We start from the raw sequence: 19,137 nt of genomic DNA, 5'->3' as shown, positions 1-19,137 counted from the left end.
TGTGTGTGTGTGTGTGTGTGTGTGTGTGTGTATTTGCGAGTGCAAGCCTGTCTAATAGTTGTTTAGTTCTTCTTTTGTTTTCCCGCTCCTTCCCTCCCCTCTCTTCTCTCCTCCGGAACTAGAGTGGCCATGTAAGCTCCTGAGGTCCGTAAAAGGGGCAAATGAAGCTGAGTGTTTGTGTGTTTGTTGGAGTGGAGAGAAAGAGAGGAGGAGGAGAAATAGCTTAACTCTCCGCCCAGCCTAAAAAGAGGAGGTGAAAAATGGGGATAGAACCATGATGTCACTGGCAGCCTATGGGAAGTGTGGGCTGGGGACAGTTCAAGCTGTCCCACTCCATCCACCGGCTGCCCCTCTTTTGCTGTTGGTACAGTCAGGCCAGGCATTGGTTTTACCCAGAGTCTGTCCCATCTCTGACCTTTGACCCACATGCCTCTCCTATAACAAAACCCCACACTCACACGTAGTGTCACACACTCCTGAGACCCGCTTTCTGTAGCTGATACTGTAGCTGACTTGTTGTTGGCACTGAAACCCTGTCCATAAACTAAATACAGCCTGGAAGAGATTAGATAGGGGACTGCAGTCTGTCACTGCCATGGTTTCCACCTTCTCTCTATCCTGACTGTGCTGCTTGTGTTTGAGACAAAAAAAAAGTGAACTTGAGACTTGCGTCATGGTAAAATCTGATTAGCACCAAAACCTTTGGTTTAAACTAAGGAGCTGTGTGTGTGAGTCAAACTTACTGGAGGTGACGTAACCCGATCTGGGACTTGTAAACAGTGACGTTTTTTTTTAACACTACACTTTTCTGTGTTGACTTTGTTTAACTGCCGTACGCGGTGCTGTTGTTACCTCATTGCTAACGAGGACATGCTTTTATGAGTTCACTGTGTACTGCATAGCAAGAGCTTTTTTAGTGTAAATGTGCCTTTATCTCAACTGTCACTTTCAGTGCCTGGGTGTAAAGGACATGTCTAAGGTAAAACAACACCTTTAGATAAAGTTAAAACATTTTCCATTATTGGTCCTCTTTGGTCTTATCAGTATGCAAACATGATACACAGTGAGCAGTGAGTGCCTTTTATTCTTTGGCGTCGTTCAGCTGTCCGTGAAGTACCTGCAAGCTGATAAGGAAATTGGCAAAAACAAGCAAGTGGTTTTGTGTATTTATGAGGAAAAGTTATACCCCCCTATAAGCCTTTTTCATGTGAAACGAAGCCTTTGTATATGACAGACTGGATCAATACACTACTGTTTCTACTGTGATACCATCTGGAACCGTGGTACCTTATCAGACCAACACACTTGAAAGGACTATCCTATAAAGTCTTGGTGCAGGCTCTCCAGTTGAGGAGAATGGTTTCAGTGTCCCCATCGTAACAGATGTTAACTCAGGGCTGAACTGGCAGAACTGAACACGCAGCTTGTCTTTCTTAAAGAACGAGTGCAGCCCGAAAAGAAGGATACTCTGTGTACCCTGAAGAAACTCACTGTGAAAATGAAATTAAGTGGAGGAAAAAGGAAAAAAAACAACAACCTAAATCCAGATGTCATATTTGAAATGGCTAATAGGATTGTACAGAACGTCAGGCTCCACTGAGGTGGCAGACACTGAGGCGTATATTCCAGAGAGAAGAGGGAGATGCACTGGAGAGAAAACGGCATTTCACCGCAGTCTGCGCGCGTGCCAGCAACCAGCCACTGTCATCTGAAAGACAAGGAGACTGCAGGCAGGCAGACATACAGACTGCAGTGAAGGCTATGTATGTGATATCCAGTTTGCTTACATGGTCCTAAATATGACTCCCTGGCTACACACACAACCACACACACACACACACACACACAAGAAAAAAACAGCAATCCTGTCACACACACACATGCACGCACACAAAATGTATCCAAACTGAACCGTAATTTCAGGATTTACAGTCCACTGGCTATCAGCTCACTTATCAACTAATGGCTTTCTTATTGTTTACGAAGCCCTCCATTTTAACCTAGTATCAATGCTCGCCATTAACACAAACATATCCCCATCAGCTTTTTAATTTGAGGCATATGTTGCTACGCTTAATCAGGATTAGGGCCTACTTGAAGTCAACGTAAAATAAAAATGTGTCATTCTGAGTCCAGACACGGTGCCAGCAGAGAGAATGTATGCCGGACAGCATGCCAGGATGAAGTCTGGGCAACGTGTGCCGCAAAGCTGCCGATGGCTATCCACAGAAATAGGCCTTGGCATCTGAATTGCTACTATTCTGATGCTGTGATGAGGATAGACTGAAGACTCTATGGCCATAGAGTAAACATGTTGCACAAGTACTGCACATGGGCGCCTGCAACATGTTACTGGTACGGTTAGTCACACCAAAAAAATACGCCGCGAAAAAAGAAGTATTTAATGAAGTGCCGTTGAGTCGGGTGAACTGTGTTGAGAATCAACATGGGTCAATATCGCTAGGGGTTCTCTCTGGGTAGCAGGTGGGTACACAGCCAGGTGTTAGACTATGCCTGCACACTTCCAGCACCTGAGCCAAATGAAGCAGTACGTTCATTTTATATGTACGGTTTGTTATGTTTCTCTCCAGGGTTGCATAGTAAAGCCTGTGTTTGATGGATACCAAGCACCAGCAAGGCTTATGCAAGTCACCAAGCATTCGTCTTTTAGTGATCGTCTTCATGGGTGTTTCCTCTACTTTCAACGAGAGGGATTAGAGTGCAGTGTAGGAGGCTGAAGAGATGTGAGGGCTTGACACGCTCTCACAAACCCCCACCAGTCACCCAGCTAGCAAAACAGCCAGCCAAACACAGCTCGCCAGCCAGCACAGCACTGCCAGGAAACACACTGTATTTAATGAAGCAGATCTGGGAAGCCAGGTATTTTTAGAAGCCCCTTTTCTCACAAAAGGAAACACCTCTGAAATCTGTGACCCCCCCCCCCAAAAAAAAAAAAGAACAAAAAAACAAACAAATTGCCTCAGTTCTCCCCTTGGCTGCTTTTCACATAGGCTACTAATGCCTATCTTAGCATCTTACTTGGCTATTCAGCGTGTAACCTTGCCTGCAACTGATGTGATGATTTCTGTGAATCTCATTGTTGAGCTTAACCACAGTGGTGAAAACAAGGCCAACATTAAACTGCCAGTGTTTTTGATTTGACCCTGCTGAATGGATTGACTGTCACATTGTTTTCTTAAGATGAACAAATCAGCATCAGAAATGGCGTGGTCGATGCACTTACCTGTAATAAGAGTTACAGAATCTCTATAATAATGCTTGATTTAGACGTGACATTCAGAAGGGAGTGATTCTGTGCCATAAATGTGAACAGTAGTTTAGAGGGTCTGTTTTTTTTCTATTTTAATTAACTCTTCAAGGCATGACTGCTACTATGAGTGATCACTATGATCCTAAGAATAAGTTGCCTGATTTAATGTGGAAGTTTGCGACAGAGGCCCGTCTTTATGCTACAAATACAACTGTTGATGGATGATCTGGGACATTGGGCCTTCCAATCGTCTGGCTTACAGAGATTTAGAAGTTCATCTTGGTCGGGCCGGGGCTTAGTTATCGAGTTTGACCCCACCACTCAGCGCTACCCCTGTGAAGTAACTCCTTTTTAATGGGACTTGGGTGTGTTTATTCTCACTTTCTAAATCTTTTATATAAATGAGCAAACCTTTGTTATTGATTCATCTTCTGAATATTTTCTTAGTTAATTAAATAATGTTTTCTCTAGAAAATAATGGAAAATACCTCTTTCAATCGGAGTGACCAAGACAAGGAAGCATCTCTAAATTGTTTGATTTATCCAAGCAACAATCTAAAGCCCAAAGATATTTACTCTAAATGATACCGTATATGACAATGACACAACATTTATTTTTTTGGCAATCATATGTATAGTTAACCAATCCTTTTCCACTTTACAGTAAACTGCTTAAGAATTAGGATGAGTTAACCCCTCAGTAACATGGTTTTCCCTAGTTTCTATTAACCACATATCATCTTATAATGGCTTATACTTAATAATTACTTGCAATGTATTATGCCAAGCAATATCAGAATATTCATATACATTTAATTCCTCGTTATTAAGCTGGATCCTCTTGCTCACTTTTTCCTTTTTTTTTAAACCTGTCTTTAATAGCTTTCAGACCGTCCTCTTCCTCTTCAGTGATTAAAAACTCAAAAGTGTTTACACATGTGACGGTGCTGCATACCTGTGTGTGTCCTGTTAGTAAGAGCAATCAACAACAAAGTAACAACAGCAGCAGCTGCAGACTGGGCTGAGGCCTGGGGGTAGAAGGAAGGGGTGTGCTTCAGTGTGTGTGTGTGTGTGTGTGTGTGTGTGTGTGTGTGTGTGTGTGTGTGTGTGTTGTGACTGAATGCGAGTGAGGGGAAATGCCACGCATGCCTGAACACACAGACCAGCACATAGTTGTGTGAAAAACACATTGCTGGTCTTTAGTGGGCATGGGAGTGGAAGAGACCTAGAAACACTGGGACAGGGAGGAATGGGCTCACACACACACCTTTGTGCGCAGGACTGAACAGAGATTTAGCCAAGCTTTCCTGAGCCAGCTGTCTGTATGAGAAAATCACATCATAATGCTGTGCTGTGTTAAAAAAAAGAAAAAAATCCTCTGATCAGCAGAATGGTCTTACCGAACATGCACAGCCAAAGAGAGAGACACTCTGAAAAGGTGAAAAACAGCACTTCAGATTAGATCAGTCCATCCCCTACACTTCACTTGAGACTCTATCGCTCTAGCACTAAGACAACGCTGGAATCTGTGATGTGGTTTGACTTTGGCTGTGAGTGGAGGAAGCATCCTCTCTCTCTGGCCGTCTGGGCTGATGTGGTTTAAACAAGTGTCTGGAGTGATTCACTGGGGGCTCCCAGGGAGGATCGGGTGGCTGGATGAGGATGTGGCCTGATGGAGCCCAGGGAGCTTGGAGAGAGAGGGGGGAGGGGGGGTTTGGAGAGGAGGGGTTGCTCCGGATAGGCCTGCTGCCGTCTGCTACTGTACTCCTGTTCAGCTACCTTACTGTCTGCTACGACTGTTGGCTCTGGTAACCTGAGCTCTGCAGCGCCTCTTGATCTGCCATGCACAGTGCAGTGGATTACTGTATGGTAGAGGCAATACTCCAGTAAATGGAGGTGACGCAGAGATAAATGTAATCATGCCCTAATGGAGCTGTGACCCCGTTTATGTTGTGGAGCAGGGACAGACGGTGTGATTGACACTTAACGTGCAGCTTTACTGCAGTAACAGCCTTCGGAGTCGTGCAGCCGCCATGATTACATCATGTCGCATGTCATGCAAAAAAGAAAAAAAAATGCAATTAATTTTAATTAAATTTATAATCTTGCATTTGAAGAAAACTGCCTTTAAACTCAAAAGTCAGTTCAAATGTCTTACATCCCGCATAATACCTTCATTTTGAGTTTAATCTGAGCTCCCTTATAGCCCAGTCATGAGTTGTTATTTAGCTGACGTTCCATTTAAGGGTCAGCACTATTACATGAAGAACCTTTTCTATGGCTTGTTGTTGAGCGAGCTGCTGCGTCTGTTCAGGTTTTCCCTTAACTTATGGTTTCTCAAGAGCTGTGGAAAAGCAATGCTTAATCACTATGGTTACGACTCCCCCTCCCCTCCTGCTCAAGAGAGGACTTGTTTACCATCTCTGCTCCAGACTCAATAACATGTCAATCATCCGCATTAGTCCCTCCCCTGCCAAGCAGCTATTGGTCGAGCAGACAGCTCCCAGTTTAACCTACACCCTCCCCTCCCCCCCACACCCTCATCCCTGCCTTCCCTCCCCTCCAGGGCCACTGTGAATAATGAATGATTTCCCAACTGTCTGTCATGCTTCCTACTTATCTTCAATGACGCAGGGAAAACATGCTGCGCTTTGATAAGTTATAAAGAATGAAACGTTTGTTTTATAATTTTTTTGATCAATTATATGTTACACTCTGGCTGAAGCCCCAGGCAGGTTGGGGAAAATTATATCAGCTTTACCAAACTCCATTTATATTTTTACAACCTTACTTCATCTTCATAGCTGACAGTGGCCTGCTGCTGGCAGTAAACGTGTCACCAGCCTCCCAATGTAAACAGTGTAGTAGTCTACTTACACAGCGTGCTCTCAAGTAAACGGGACATGACTCGCATTCAAATGAGGCGCACTGCTGCACTGCAATCCTCCTCCTTCTCTGAAGCTCAAGCGTTCATACTCAATATTGCAATGCATTTGTTTCAGAGTCCAGCTTTGCACCCTTTCACCCATCGTCCTACCACACATAAGGGTGGGAGCGGTACTTGGACATGGATTTTGTGATACCTTCATTGCGGTGTTGAATCTATAATAGCCCCATTCTAATAAATAAGGCATTTCATTGTCTTCAAAACATCAGTAGTGGTTTGGCAACGTGTCCTTACACAGCAGTGTTTACCCTATGTTCACTGCCGCTGCTGAATTATGCAGGAAATTGACGGTGAATGCAGCGGAGCAGCAGAGGGAAAGGTTAGCAGTAAATTGTCAGCCTGGCAGTGAATGTACAGTACAGGCTGCAGTGTTTCAGATAATAAATGCTGCAGCATCTCAAGACCAAGACAAGTCTCTTGTGTTGTTTTCTCAACGGCTGGGAAGGTGAAGAGGTTTTGGTTTAGCAAACATCTCCGCTGTGCTTCTGATTAACGTTACGGTCTGTTCGCTGAGCAGGAAACTTTGAATTTATTTTCAAGCTGTTCTGACGCACGTGAGTTGGTGCCAGCATTGCATGCTCGTAAACATACGATGCAGCTGCTGAAACATATTTGTTGTTTCAGCCTTTGTGTAAAGTTGTAAAAAGGGAGTTGACATTAAATTATCCTTTACACTAAATAAGTAATTAAAGAAACAAATGCAGAAACATATCATAAAGAAAGATCAGGCCTTTATTGTCTGAAAATACATGAGTGGAGTGTGTATGAACTAAACGGGGAGACTGAGGCCACAGGACAGACTGACTCCGGTATTTGGAACTGGTTTGGTTTTGAACCTTTCCATAATTTTGAAGTTCACTCTGTGTCGTGACGGCAAAAGGTAGAAACACAAGCAACCTGTTCCATTCGTTTTTAAAGAAATGTGAATAGAATAGTGTGTGAGAAGAGGCAAACCTGGCCAAAAGAAGAGGGACCAGCAGTACTTGCAGAGCATGTCCCAAAACACAAGTGCAACTCTATGCATAGTTTACTGCAAGACAAGATTTAAGAGATCGAGAGATATCACTTGGGCAGTCACAACATCGCAAAGGCCAATGTGCCTAATATCTTATCAAAATATTGACTTAATTTAAAAAAGTAATATGGTGATACAATACCATCACCACACACACATCGTTTTCAAAGCAGGCAGTGTTGAAATCTCGTTGTTGTGGGGATTGGAGCACCTTTTTTTTTGTTGATACAGACTGTAGGGAATGGGGAGTGGTAAGGCACGGTTGAAGAGCGCTGGGTCACATGACCCTGAGCCCCCCTCTTGCACACTGCACTTTCAGAAGGGAAGGCCAGCCTGACGGAGGATACATTTTGATGTTTGCCGCCTCTTTTGCTCTGCTGCAGGCTCACGTCGTGTATCTCTTTTGCTCACACTCTATTAACTTAACACACGTGTGTTATTTTTATCTTTATTTCCTCATTTTCGTTTCTCACAATACACCTCCACGATGATGTGTGTTGCTAAAATAGCTCCCTCGTCTCAGGTTCCCGTAGCCGTTCCTGAAGTTGTTATTGTGTTGTTGCAGCGGAACAAGGGATTAACATTCTTCCCCCCCCCCCCCCCCCTTTGAATCCTCTGCGGCCTTCTGAGACATTCTGCGGATTCCTCGCGTAGTCCGGCAAAATGGAGGATACCTTTTTAGAACAAAAAACAAACTTTGTGACGTACGGCACTTTTCTGTCTTTCAGCCCATTAGCTAGGCCTCTTCTTCCCCTCTCTGCGGCTGTATTTTCACAGAGATCGTAGGGATGCACCATGCAGCTGTTCAGACTTAGGCTCCTCAGTACTGACTGTTGTCTCGTTTACTATTGATGAAATAGAGCCGGCTACTCCACGCGTCGCAGTCATATACAGTCTATGGTTGCAGGGGGAAGGCTGGTGGTTGGCTGTTGTGTCTGACCCGTCTGTGATTGCTCAAAGCAGGGAAAGAGGAGGAGGGACGGGGAGTTGTGCAACTACTGTATGAGAGAGACATCATCACCGCCACTGAGCAGTCCCAGTTCATTGGAAAAGTTACTCATCTCTACAGTTTGTTCTGAGCCGTCTTTACTTAGAGGCACACAGTATGCACTTGATGAACCTGATGACGCTTCTGATTTATTCCTGCTCATATTAACACATCCACCCAGGGGAGGACAGGGAAGGTGACGATCTCATCTGAAGAGGACCCCCTTGTTAGGTAGTCCCCCCTTCCTTTTGAAGTATTGGAAAAACCCACAATGCCCTGCATAGCTATGTGTATAGAGCAGCAGCGTGGAAATATGGCCCGCATTAGGGGCATCTATAAATAGTGGATTGTATCCTCGATACCACGGGTTGTTTGGTCACACAGTAAAACCAGGTCGACTTATATGGATTTAAGGCGCTAGCTCCCCCCCCCCCCCCCCCCCCCCCCTCCACTGCTTTCTTCTGGCGGAAGGTATGCATGTTTGGAATTTCTCTTCATTGAGGAATCTGTTGAAATGATGCAGAAGGAAGGGACCTCCTCCGATGAGGCTCATTAGAGTTTGCCTTGGCTGCCCCCTTTTGGTAGGATTCCAAGAAAAATTAAGCCTGATGCTGTTTCTTTTTTTTCTCTCTCTCTAACCCCCCACTCTGCGAATATGCAACACTGATCTGCCTGCTTTAAACACTCATGTCAGCGTCACATTTCCCATCAAACCACAGCCGTGTCATATGAGAACCTATGTGGATTGGAATTTGATGCTGTCGTTTTTTTAAAAAAGATCTTCGTCATTATTTTTGGACCACATCCAGAATAGTTGGATACACTATTCATGAGGTACCCCAGAGCTTGTCAACTCCTTGTGTGGCAGAACATGTGCGTGGTGAGAAGCTGAACATAGCGCAGGAAAGGCCATACGACTAAATGCTCTAGTCTAGTCTACTCTCCCACGCCATGACGTAAAAGCTATTTAACGCAGTAACAAGTCAAGGTCTGTCTCATCAGGAGACAATGCCTGGAATTTTCTGACGTACTGCAGTGTATTGAACAATAAAGAGTTTGTATCAGGTGTATTTATGAATGAATGAATGAGATAAGATTTGTTTTAGTTTTTTTATTAAATAGCTTGACGTTAGTAGCTTGTTTGTCCTTTTCATAAGGTCCTGAAAGATTTTTTCCAAATAGACAATTTCACCTATTCTGCAACTCTAATATTGACTGTATATGAGACGGAATGGCAAGTATCAGAGAAACTGTCAGGAGCGGGAATGACCGCCCCCCCGCCCCCCACCCCCCTTTTGAAACTAGAGTTGGCACTGTGGGAGTGTGTGTTTGCTCTGCAGCAATGCTGTAGTGCACCGTCACGTCCTTAACCTACACAGATGTTTTGTGAAGCAACATGAAATATTCATCAAGAGATTAGTTCAGCAGCCGGCTTCACTCTCTCTCTGATTCACAAAGCAAACCGCCGATGTGCCGACACCCTTGTTTAATTTAAAAGCAAATAAACAAGCACGGCTCCTTTTCCTCTCTCTGACTCTGCAATTGCATGTTGGCACACGTCACGCACGCACGCACGCGCGCACACACACACACACACACACACACACACACACACACACACACACACACACACACACACACACACACACACGCGCACACATATTCTTCATCAGGTGTGCTCTAATAACTTGGCTGCCTGCACAATTCTTAATATGCAAAAAAAGGCAGATTTTCCATGTGTGTGATAGGTTTCTTAACAGCTATACACAATTCATCAGAGTACCCAGGAACAGCTCCTTATTATGACAGAGACTCCTCAAACAGAGAGCACAAAGCACCTCATGAAATCTCATGACCTTCTCAAATTCATTCATACAGGTCCACACACACTCAGGTGCTTCTTCTATGAAGTGGACCCGGAAATCTCTGCCTGCAGTGTTTCACGAATAGTTAACAGTGGTAATTGTCTGCTTTCTTCCCTTGACGTCTACTTTACCTCAGACCATTTCTCTCTTCATACAGAGGCTACAGTGCAAATATGTTTGAACCTTGAAAAACAGACACTCGATTTAAGTGTAAAGAGATATAGTTGATCAATCTAGGCACTGATATTATTTCCTTGGGTCTTACTACCTTAATGGGTTTTTGGAAAGACTTACGCTCCACAGTTGAAGGCTGAGACATCACTGGTCATTTTGTAAGCTCTGTTTGATAAATCTGACAAGCTGTCAGAAACCACCATCTGTCAAATCCACTGTCTGCCCCGAGATACGGGAAAGGCTACGTGTTATTGATAACACATTGTTATGGGCTTTGGTCTCTCAGTGATGCTTGGTAAACAGTGAGGACCTTCTATTATTCATGTTGCTCAAGCTTAATATAAAACATGCCACAGGATTTTTTCATCCTGACTTTTTCCCCCCCTCAAAGCTTGAAAGGATAAATGGAAAAACTCCTCCTGTACATGCACGTTTACAGATGCATACATAAGTACACATGGAGTTTCCAGTTTATTAGATACACTAGCTAAAGCTAATGCAGTCAAATGTAACAGCCTTGCAATTAATCCTGTTTTCGTGAACAATATTATGTTCAGTGTGTTTTTATTCAACTTTCTGGTCATCTGTGGAGGATCTAATGTTTGGTGCTGTTTAAGTGTATTGTGTAACATTAACAGCCAGGTGTTTCCATGATTTTTTCCACCCCATTTAGATCAACGAAGGTGTTGCATTGTAGTTCAACTGTGGTGATATGGTATCTGCATTCTCTGTCTGTTTCCAAACAGACAATAACAACATGTCTTCATATACATTGTGTGCCTTTTTAATCACTTCTTAAGTTCTGTAGCTCTTCTGCATTTGCACATGACATTTACATCACAACCCACATCCCTTATGAGTGACCTTTATCATCCTGGACTTTGTTGTAACAGTGTGTCCAGTGGTGCAGACATGTTTACCACAACCAGAGACTGACCTCTTCCCCAACTTTCTCCCCCCTGTCTCGTCTCCTCTAGTATGCCCAGAACACTGCAAGCTGGCCTGTACAGACAAGGGGGAGTGTTGCCACAGCCAGTGCCTGGGCGGCTGCACTGAACCAGCCAATGACATGGCCTGCTTCGCCTGCCTCCACTACAACCTTGAGGACCGCTGTGTGCCGGACTGTCCCCCCGGCACCTACAAGTTTGAGGGCTGGCGCTGCATCACCATGGAACTGTGCTCTCAAGTGCACCTGGCCGGTGACCCCCACTTTGTCATCCACCGAGGAGAATGCATGAATGACTGCCCCTCTGGCTTCACACGCAATGACACTAACCGGTAAAGATGTACCCCTTTTTACTTTTAGTTTTTTGGTCCTGCTGGATCTGTACATTCTACCGTGCCAGGTGATACAATGAATGTACGAAATATTAAAGGTGCACTTTGTAACTTTGGGTGTGTCTGAGAAATTAACATTTTGTAAGGTAATTTCTCATAACTGAATAAACATACTTTCCTCACAGGAAAATTGGTTCCCCCGAAACCCTGTTTGAAAGTTAAAAAGCTACCTGAAAAGTTACTGGTTCACCGTTGTTGTTTGCAGCAGCAGGGCCCACAGTTTTGTTTACATGTTCTAGTCTTTCACATTTGGTTCCAAGTGAAGAAAACATATTTTTGCTTTGATTTAATGATATAATTATTCTTTACTAAGAATTCCATGTATTAAAAATGTGTTTTGTAAACAAACTGTGGGCTCTTCAAATGTAAACAAATCCATTTCCCCTGAAACTGGGCATAAGTGGAGTTCATGAAGCTAATCATTTTACAATGTGTCTAAGTTTGTGTTAAGGCTTGAGTATTCTTCCTTAATGTTCCGTACTTGAATGAGAGAGAGCCAGAGGTCCTTGTATTATTTCCTGCAATTCTTTCTCTGATTACCGATGTGGTCTTCTCCTCAGTATTCAAAACTAAAGCCACTTGTGTGTTGACTGTGAACTTTTGCATAATTAATTAATTTGCATGAAGTATCCTTCAGCTGAATTCCACCTGACCAGGCCCCATTTACAGGTTCCTTTCGTTAAGTAGGCCTCAAAGCTTGAACTGTTAAAGGTGAAGAGCAAGGTGGACTATAAATGATTCAAGTTGGGACTTCCCAGACTGTTTAGAGAGAGTGAAATGTGCTCAACAAGAGTGCCTTGTTTTCAACTCACCGCTAGTAGATTGAACAGATTGATACTTAAGGGTTTTAAGAGGAGACTCTGCTCAAACATCCACCTGTCATCTCCATTGTTTGACATTGAACTAGAATAGGAGAGCTTTTTTTCGCGTTTGCAACTTTCCTCCCTGTTTTGTCTTGACAATTCCCAAGCAGTCCATTCCGACTGTCGGCTGCTGTATATATTTTGGCGTCCAGACGAGGGCCCATAAAAGATTGAACTCTATGTGCGATTGGGGACGTCGTATCATGCGGTGAATTTATTTGTCTGAATCCTTTGGAATGCTTGGGATCCAGGGAGTGGAAAGATGATTTCAGGGCGAGGTATAACAAGTTCCCATTAGTTTTTGCTCACACTTTGACACAGTCTTTATTCCCCCCCCTGTTGTTTCTTCTATATACAGTATGTTTTGCAGTGCCTGCATCGGCCCGTGTGATAAGCCCTGCACATCCTCCGTCATCGACTCCGTGGATGCCGCTCAGTTCCTGAAGGACTGCACGGTCGTTGAAGGCAACCTGGACATCAACCTCCGCCGTGGAAGTGAGTACAGCTTCCCAAAAGGCACAATGCTTTTAAACACCACATATACTGTCAATGATTCAGTGTGACAGATAACACCACACTAACAGCCCAGAACATTTGACTGGACTTCGGTTTACAAAATGTCACCACAAAGAAGATTATGCCCATCCAAACACTACGATTACTGAGACCGATAAAGCTCAAGAGCCTGCCGGACTGAGCTGCTGATGGTCGCACAGTGAGGGCCACCGAAACGACAATACATCTGCTTCCTGCGGTCTAACCCAATTATCACATTATGCTTTAATGCTGTTTAATTTCTCAGTTGACAGCGGGGGCTCACAAGCTAATCTCCAAGTATGATAAAGCTTATACACTTTAGTGCTCATTGGGATATTTGCATTAACAGCTAATCTGGGTGCCATAGTAGCAGTAATTTTTAATGGGGCTTTCATATGCTGTTTTTTTCCTTTCCTTTTGTGTGTGTGTGTGTTAGATAACATCGCGTCTGAGCTGGAGAGCTTCATGGGATTGATCCAGACAGTGACGGGCTATGTGAAGATTCGACACTCCCACGCACTTGGCTCGCTGTCTTTCCTCAAGAGCCTGCGTTACATCAATGGGCAGGAACTCATCGACAAGTATGGCCGTCTGTGTTGTTTGTCTGCACTATTTTGTTCAGCCTATGAATGTGTGCAGAGAGAGTGTCACCCACAAATCATGTCAGATTGGCTTTCTGTTGTAGAATGTCTGCCTTAGATGTTGGATGTGTACATTAATGTGCAGTAATTGATGTAAATATGAGATTGTCCTGGGTCACTGTTTCAGTATACATTTTTAGAAATAATGCCTGAGTACCAAGCTGAATGGAAAGTCTCAGGTCAGCCCCTTTACTGTGATATCAGAGGCAGGCTTAGATATGAGGGAAACTTTAATTTTTTGGGAATGGCCAAAGGGTTCATGGGAAATGCTGTTGCCCCTCTTGTAGTGCTTTCTCTCAGGATAAAGTTTCACTCAGCGGAATGCTGTGGAGGATGGCAGACATTCTCTCTGCTTTGGAGGTGTTCTGCTGCTGTACTTGGACTGCTAAAGCTGAGAGTGTTAACATAGCGCTGCTTCTGTTTCATGTCTCCCTTCTGTACAAACCGAGGCTTGTTTTCGAGACAGAAACACACCTGAGCCCATGTTATGTCCCCATCTGTCAGTGCTTAATGCTGCCACCAGGTGGCAATTTTTTTTATTTTTTTTTACCTTATTTCTGATTAACTCAGCATCCACAAACCATATCCATTCACAAAAAACACCAAAACAACAAGAGTTTTTTGTGGTCTAAACATCATGGTTGTAACCTCCTCTTGATGTCCTTCCATTGTCAGTATGTATGCGTTCTCTGCCATCAACAACCATCACCTGCAGTCTCTGTGGGACTGGAATCAGCACAACCTGACTATTCTGAATGGACGTCTCTTCTTCCATATGAACCCCAAACTATGCATGTCTGAGGTCCACAAGATGTGGGATAAGACAGGCATAACTGGGAAGCCAGAGGAGGGTGATTTCCGTAACAACGGTGAAAGAGCCAGCTGTGAGTATATATTCCAAGGAACATTGTAAGATCAATTTAGATTTTAGTTCTGGGTGAGCTTTAATAAAGAAACAATCTGTGAATTTTTTCTGAGTCATTTGGTGTGTGAAGCCTCGATTTGGTGCTTTTAATTTGATGCGAGTCTCATTAAGGGTCTTTCACTGTCCCAACAGGTGAAAGTCAGATCTTAAAGTTCAAGTCTAACATCACATTAAGCCATACGATCATGTTGACATGGGAGCGCTACCGGCCGCAGGAACACGGAGACCTCATCAGCTTCATTGTATACTACAAGGAGTCGTAAGTACTAACAGTACAAACAGCAAATGTTCCTCTATTACACATGTCGTAAATTGAGCGTTTGTATACACAAAAATAATAATATTTTTTTGGAAAAGTCAGAGCTTGTTTCAAAATAAGGTTTTTTTCTGAAATTGACAGCTATTATGAAATAACTAAATATTTCATGAAACTACTTGTCTTGTTTTGCTTCTTTTTTTTCACCACCATCAATACCAACTTTGTGCAGTTCACATGACTGTCAACACTTTCTTGGCTTTTGGATTGATTTTCTGCCTTTAAGGCACTCTACACTGATTTTAAATCCCAAATAGAAGCTACTGCAAAAACAAACATGTACATTTAGAACGTCATATTATTGCTTGAGGGCTGGGTGTGATTACCTGTCAGATTTGTTTTCTCAACTGGTACAAAATGAAAAACAAATGGCTGCCTTAGAGGTAGGAAATCAATCCAAATATTTTGAAAAGCGTTGGCAGTAACATAACATCCACATTTGTTAAATTATAAATAAAAAACAATGGTCTAAAATATGCAAAACCATCGGAAAGGTCTTTTAAGACAGATCTTACTAAATGTGACCTAGAATGTGAATATCCACTTATGATAAGAGTTAATGTAATTCTTTTCTCTTTTTGTTTAAAATGCACAGCCATGTTATTTGTTTTTGTGTCTTTACCAGCCCTTTCCAGAACATCACAAAGCCCGATGGCCAGGATGGCTGCGGCTCAAACAGCTGGCACATGGTGGATGTGGATCTCCCTCCGGATAAAGACACTGACCCTAAAGTCAGTCTTCCACAGCTCAAGCCCTGGACCCAGTATGCCATTTTTGTGAAGGGCATTACCCTGCAGGTGAAGGACAAACACATTACTGGTGCAAAGAGTGATATCATCTACATCCGTACACGCCCATCACGTAAGTCTGAACATCAGCCTCTTGGCACTAATACTGGAGCTGTTGATCATTTCAAATGCTACTTGCACATTATTAGTGATGTAATTCCTGTGCTGCGTAACCAGCTGAACACTTGGACAACATTTTAATGTGATGTACCATGACTTTGGCCTTATTGCAGAGCCGTCAGTTCCAAAAGACGCCCGGGCCTATGCCAACTCCTCAACCAAGCTGGTGGTGAAGTGGTCGCCTCCAGCCTTTCCCAACGGAAACCTCACCTTCTACCTGGTCCGCTGGCAGCAGCAGCCAGAGGACAGAGAGCTCTACCAGCATAACTACTGCCCCAAAGGTCTGCATTACACTCCCTGCACAATTATAAATATTATTCTTTATTGTCTGAGCTTTCCAAATTAAATAAATATGTTTATTTCCTTTGTTGCCAAGAGTTAGTTGAGAACATTGATACCACTGTATACTTTATACACATATTTATGTGCATTGACGTCGGTCTTCTTATCTAACTCCTTGCAGGAAAGTGAAATAACTGTATTTCCCACCATAAAAGTAGTAGTAGTAGTAGTAGTAGTAGTTTATACAGTCATCCTAAACAATTATTATTACCATTTATATTTTATATAAACTGTATGCCTATCCTATTTTCCTATCAATTAAATCGAACCACTACAAAGAAAAAGTAAATAACAATGCACAATGTTAAACTATTTATTTCCTATTGAAAGACAACTGTTGGCAGGGAATGTTTAATAAAGAGTATAAGCAGCTGCTCTGGTAATCCCCACTAAATCCTCTTTGGTTTCTCCTTAAAACAGAGCTGAAAATGCCCATCCGCTACCCAGCCACGGGGCTCACAGAGATGGAAGAGAACACCAAGCCCACCAAGTCGGACCTGGCCGGGGCGGAGAAGGGCCCGTGCTGCGCTTGCCAAAAGACGGCAGAGGAGAAGGACCGGGAGAAGGACGACCGCGTCTTCTTTAAAGTGTTCGAGAACTTCCTGCACAATGCCATCTTCCTGCCAAGGTACATAGACAGAGAGGGGATACAGTATTGGCCTCACAGTGATCTCCTTAAACGGTGTACAGCTCCTGCTCGTTGCCTCCTTTTCATTCTGTGAAGAGCTGAACTTGTTTGGCCTTGATGGGTCAAAATGAGGAATTAGGTGGCGCCCTCCACCACCTAATTAGAGTCGCGCTCCGTTCTTCTCCTACCACACTCCTTCTATCCTCTCATAGACGGTCTATGCATTTGTGAAAGGGTTTTCATTACCACTCCATCTGCAGCATCCATCTCAGTAAAAATATGGAGACCTTTGATATACCTGTTGCATCTCACTAAGAGCAGACAGAGCTGGTATGTTCTGAATCCATAGCTTCTAACAATGGCTCTGATTCTCAAAAGTGCATTCATTCAAACAGCTTCACGGTTGTCCTTTTCTTTTTCCTTCACAGTTCTCTTCCTGAATTGGATCGATAGGTCTTTGGAGGGAGAATAATAAAACAGAGCTTTCGTTTGTAATTGAACTCATATCTGCACTGTGTTGATTTGTTAGAGCGTAGCTGTCTATGAAACAGGCTTGTGGCAGGTCCTGGGCCTGCAGCGAAGGGCTTCCTCACTCTGTGTGTATTATATGCACAGACTCTCCACTGTAACAGAGCCAGCGTTATTACAAACCACTCCAGGGGAAAAAAGCCCCTGAAAAATCTGGGAGGTTTTCTCAAAAGTTCAGGGTTTAGACCCGGGGTGAGGGGGAAAGAGGGCGGGTGAAAAACAGAAACAGAAAGAAGAGGAAATGTTTTCCATTCTGTCCCCCCCCCCTCTCCACTCAGCACTCTGCTCTCCTCCTCCCCTCGCACGCTCTCTTTGTCCGGGACTCTCTTTTTTTTTTTTTTTTGGAGACAGCTGCCAGGAAATGTACAGTGAATCCATCTGGAATTTAAATGAATGAGGAAAGAGCCCCATCAGCTTTAGAAGACAAACAGAAAAAGTATGGAAGGCAGAGAGTGATTTACAACATGAGGAACGGAGGGCGGATACACAAAGACGATGGCCGCCGGTGTCCAAAACCTGTTATCACTTGACTGGAGCCTTCTTCTTCTTCCTCTTCTTCTTTTTATTTTATTTGTCGCTGTAATCACCTGCTGCTGAAACCCTTGTTGAGCTTATACAAGATGAATTGATGTGCTTGGTAGTTAAAGCCAATCAGCTAATAATGTGCCCCACTCGCAACACAGACTCAATGTGTGGTCATGGCTTTACTCTCTGGATACTATTGCATAAAAACTTGGATCTTTTTTTAGCAGGCGAGGTCATGACACTAACTGTAGTAACTCACTAGTTATAAGGTCATGCTTCAGTCAGCTGAGGAGCCTTCACGCAGTGTTACGGCTGCCCCGCTTAACCCAACACTCTTATTGCACGTAAGTGAGATCCCTCCAGTTGTCTTTAGTCTGGTCTCTCTCGCAGGGGTATATCCAGCTCTGTTCTTCTTGTTCTGTCTCTCTTAAAGGGGGAGTCAGCGATTCTGGAGAATGCTTGTTGTCAAAATCACTTCTTGTCAAAATCAGTGAATATCTCCTCACGATCCGCTACCTGTCCGCACTGTGTGTCCTTAAATCCAAATCCAGTGTTGTTGATACACAGCCTAGGCCCTATAAACTGGTATGTAAACAAAGGGGCCCAGTGTAGCTATCAACATACCAGTTTACAGAGCCTAGGCTGTGTATTAACACTGGATTTATTTTTCGTTGCACGCATTAAGTGGGTCGTGAGACGCTTTTCACTGATGTTGACAACAAGTGTACTCCAGAATCACTGACTCCACCTTTAATGCAGGAGATCTTTCAGATACTCAGGCGCCTGTGTCTCTGCAGTTCACACACTTGACTTCCTGTCAGTTTTTTATATATCTCTGATGTATCGATGTCAGTAATAAGAGGAGCAGTTCTTGACTGCTGGACTTGTACCACAGCAGTTATACAACTGCCAGAGAGGAATGTTGACATGTCAGTGCGACTGGTCTTTCCCACGGGTCTGCCCGTCTGTACACTCCTCCTGTAGGTGTATGTCTGCTCAGACACAAGATGCAGGACTGTACTGCTCCTCAGTGAGGCCTTCCTTAGTTTAGCACTTTCTTACTTTCTTAATCGATCGACTGAAAATAACTGATGTATCAAGATACTTAATACAGCTTCTTAATGGTGAGGATTTGCTGTTGTATTTGCCTTGTTTGATTGGAAATTGATGTCTATGGATTTCAGACCTCGTCCTCGTTACTAAATGAAAAGACCATACAATCACTTTGAATTCCGCCTGAGCTGTACGCTGTGAAATAAAACAAGCCACCTGTTCTTTCTCTCCTCATTACATTTCTACACAACCCCTAGACATTTATCACCTTAC

The 19,137-nt window shown here is 43.6% G+C and overlaps 1 protein-coding gene across 1 annotated transcript in view; it reads left to right on the top strand.

Moving 5' to 3' along the window:
- igf1ra (insulin-like growth factor 1a receptor) overlaps window positions 1-19,137 on the top strand; it is an 83,286-nt gene that overhangs the window by 45,944 nt on the left and 18,205 nt on the right. The window contains exons 3-10 of the mRNA XM_080027876.1: window positions 11,238-11,538; window positions 12,820-12,956; window positions 13,435-13,579; window positions 14,315-14,523; window positions 14,697-14,823; window positions 15,506-15,741; window positions 15,902-16,069; window positions 16,551-16,758. Coding sequence (XP_079884002.1) covers window positions 11,238-11,538; window positions 12,820-12,956; window positions 13,435-13,579; window positions 14,315-14,523; window positions 14,697-14,823; window positions 15,506-15,741; window positions 15,902-16,069; window positions 16,551-16,758 — 1,531 coding nt within the window. The remainder of the gene's footprint in view (window positions 1-11,237; window positions 11,539-12,819; window positions 12,957-13,434; window positions 13,580-14,314; window positions 14,524-14,696; window positions 14,824-15,505; window positions 15,742-15,901; window positions 16,070-16,550; window positions 16,759-19,137) is intronic.

The sequence above is a fragment of the Ammodytes marinus genome (assembly GCF_949987685.1).
Source record: "Ammodytes marinus genome assembly, chromosome: 5".
Taxonomy (NCBI): Eukaryota; Metazoa; Chordata; class Actinopteri; order Uranoscopiformes; family Ammodytidae; genus Ammodytes; species Ammodytes marinus.
This window is presented reverse-complemented; position numbering and strand designations above follow the sequence as displayed.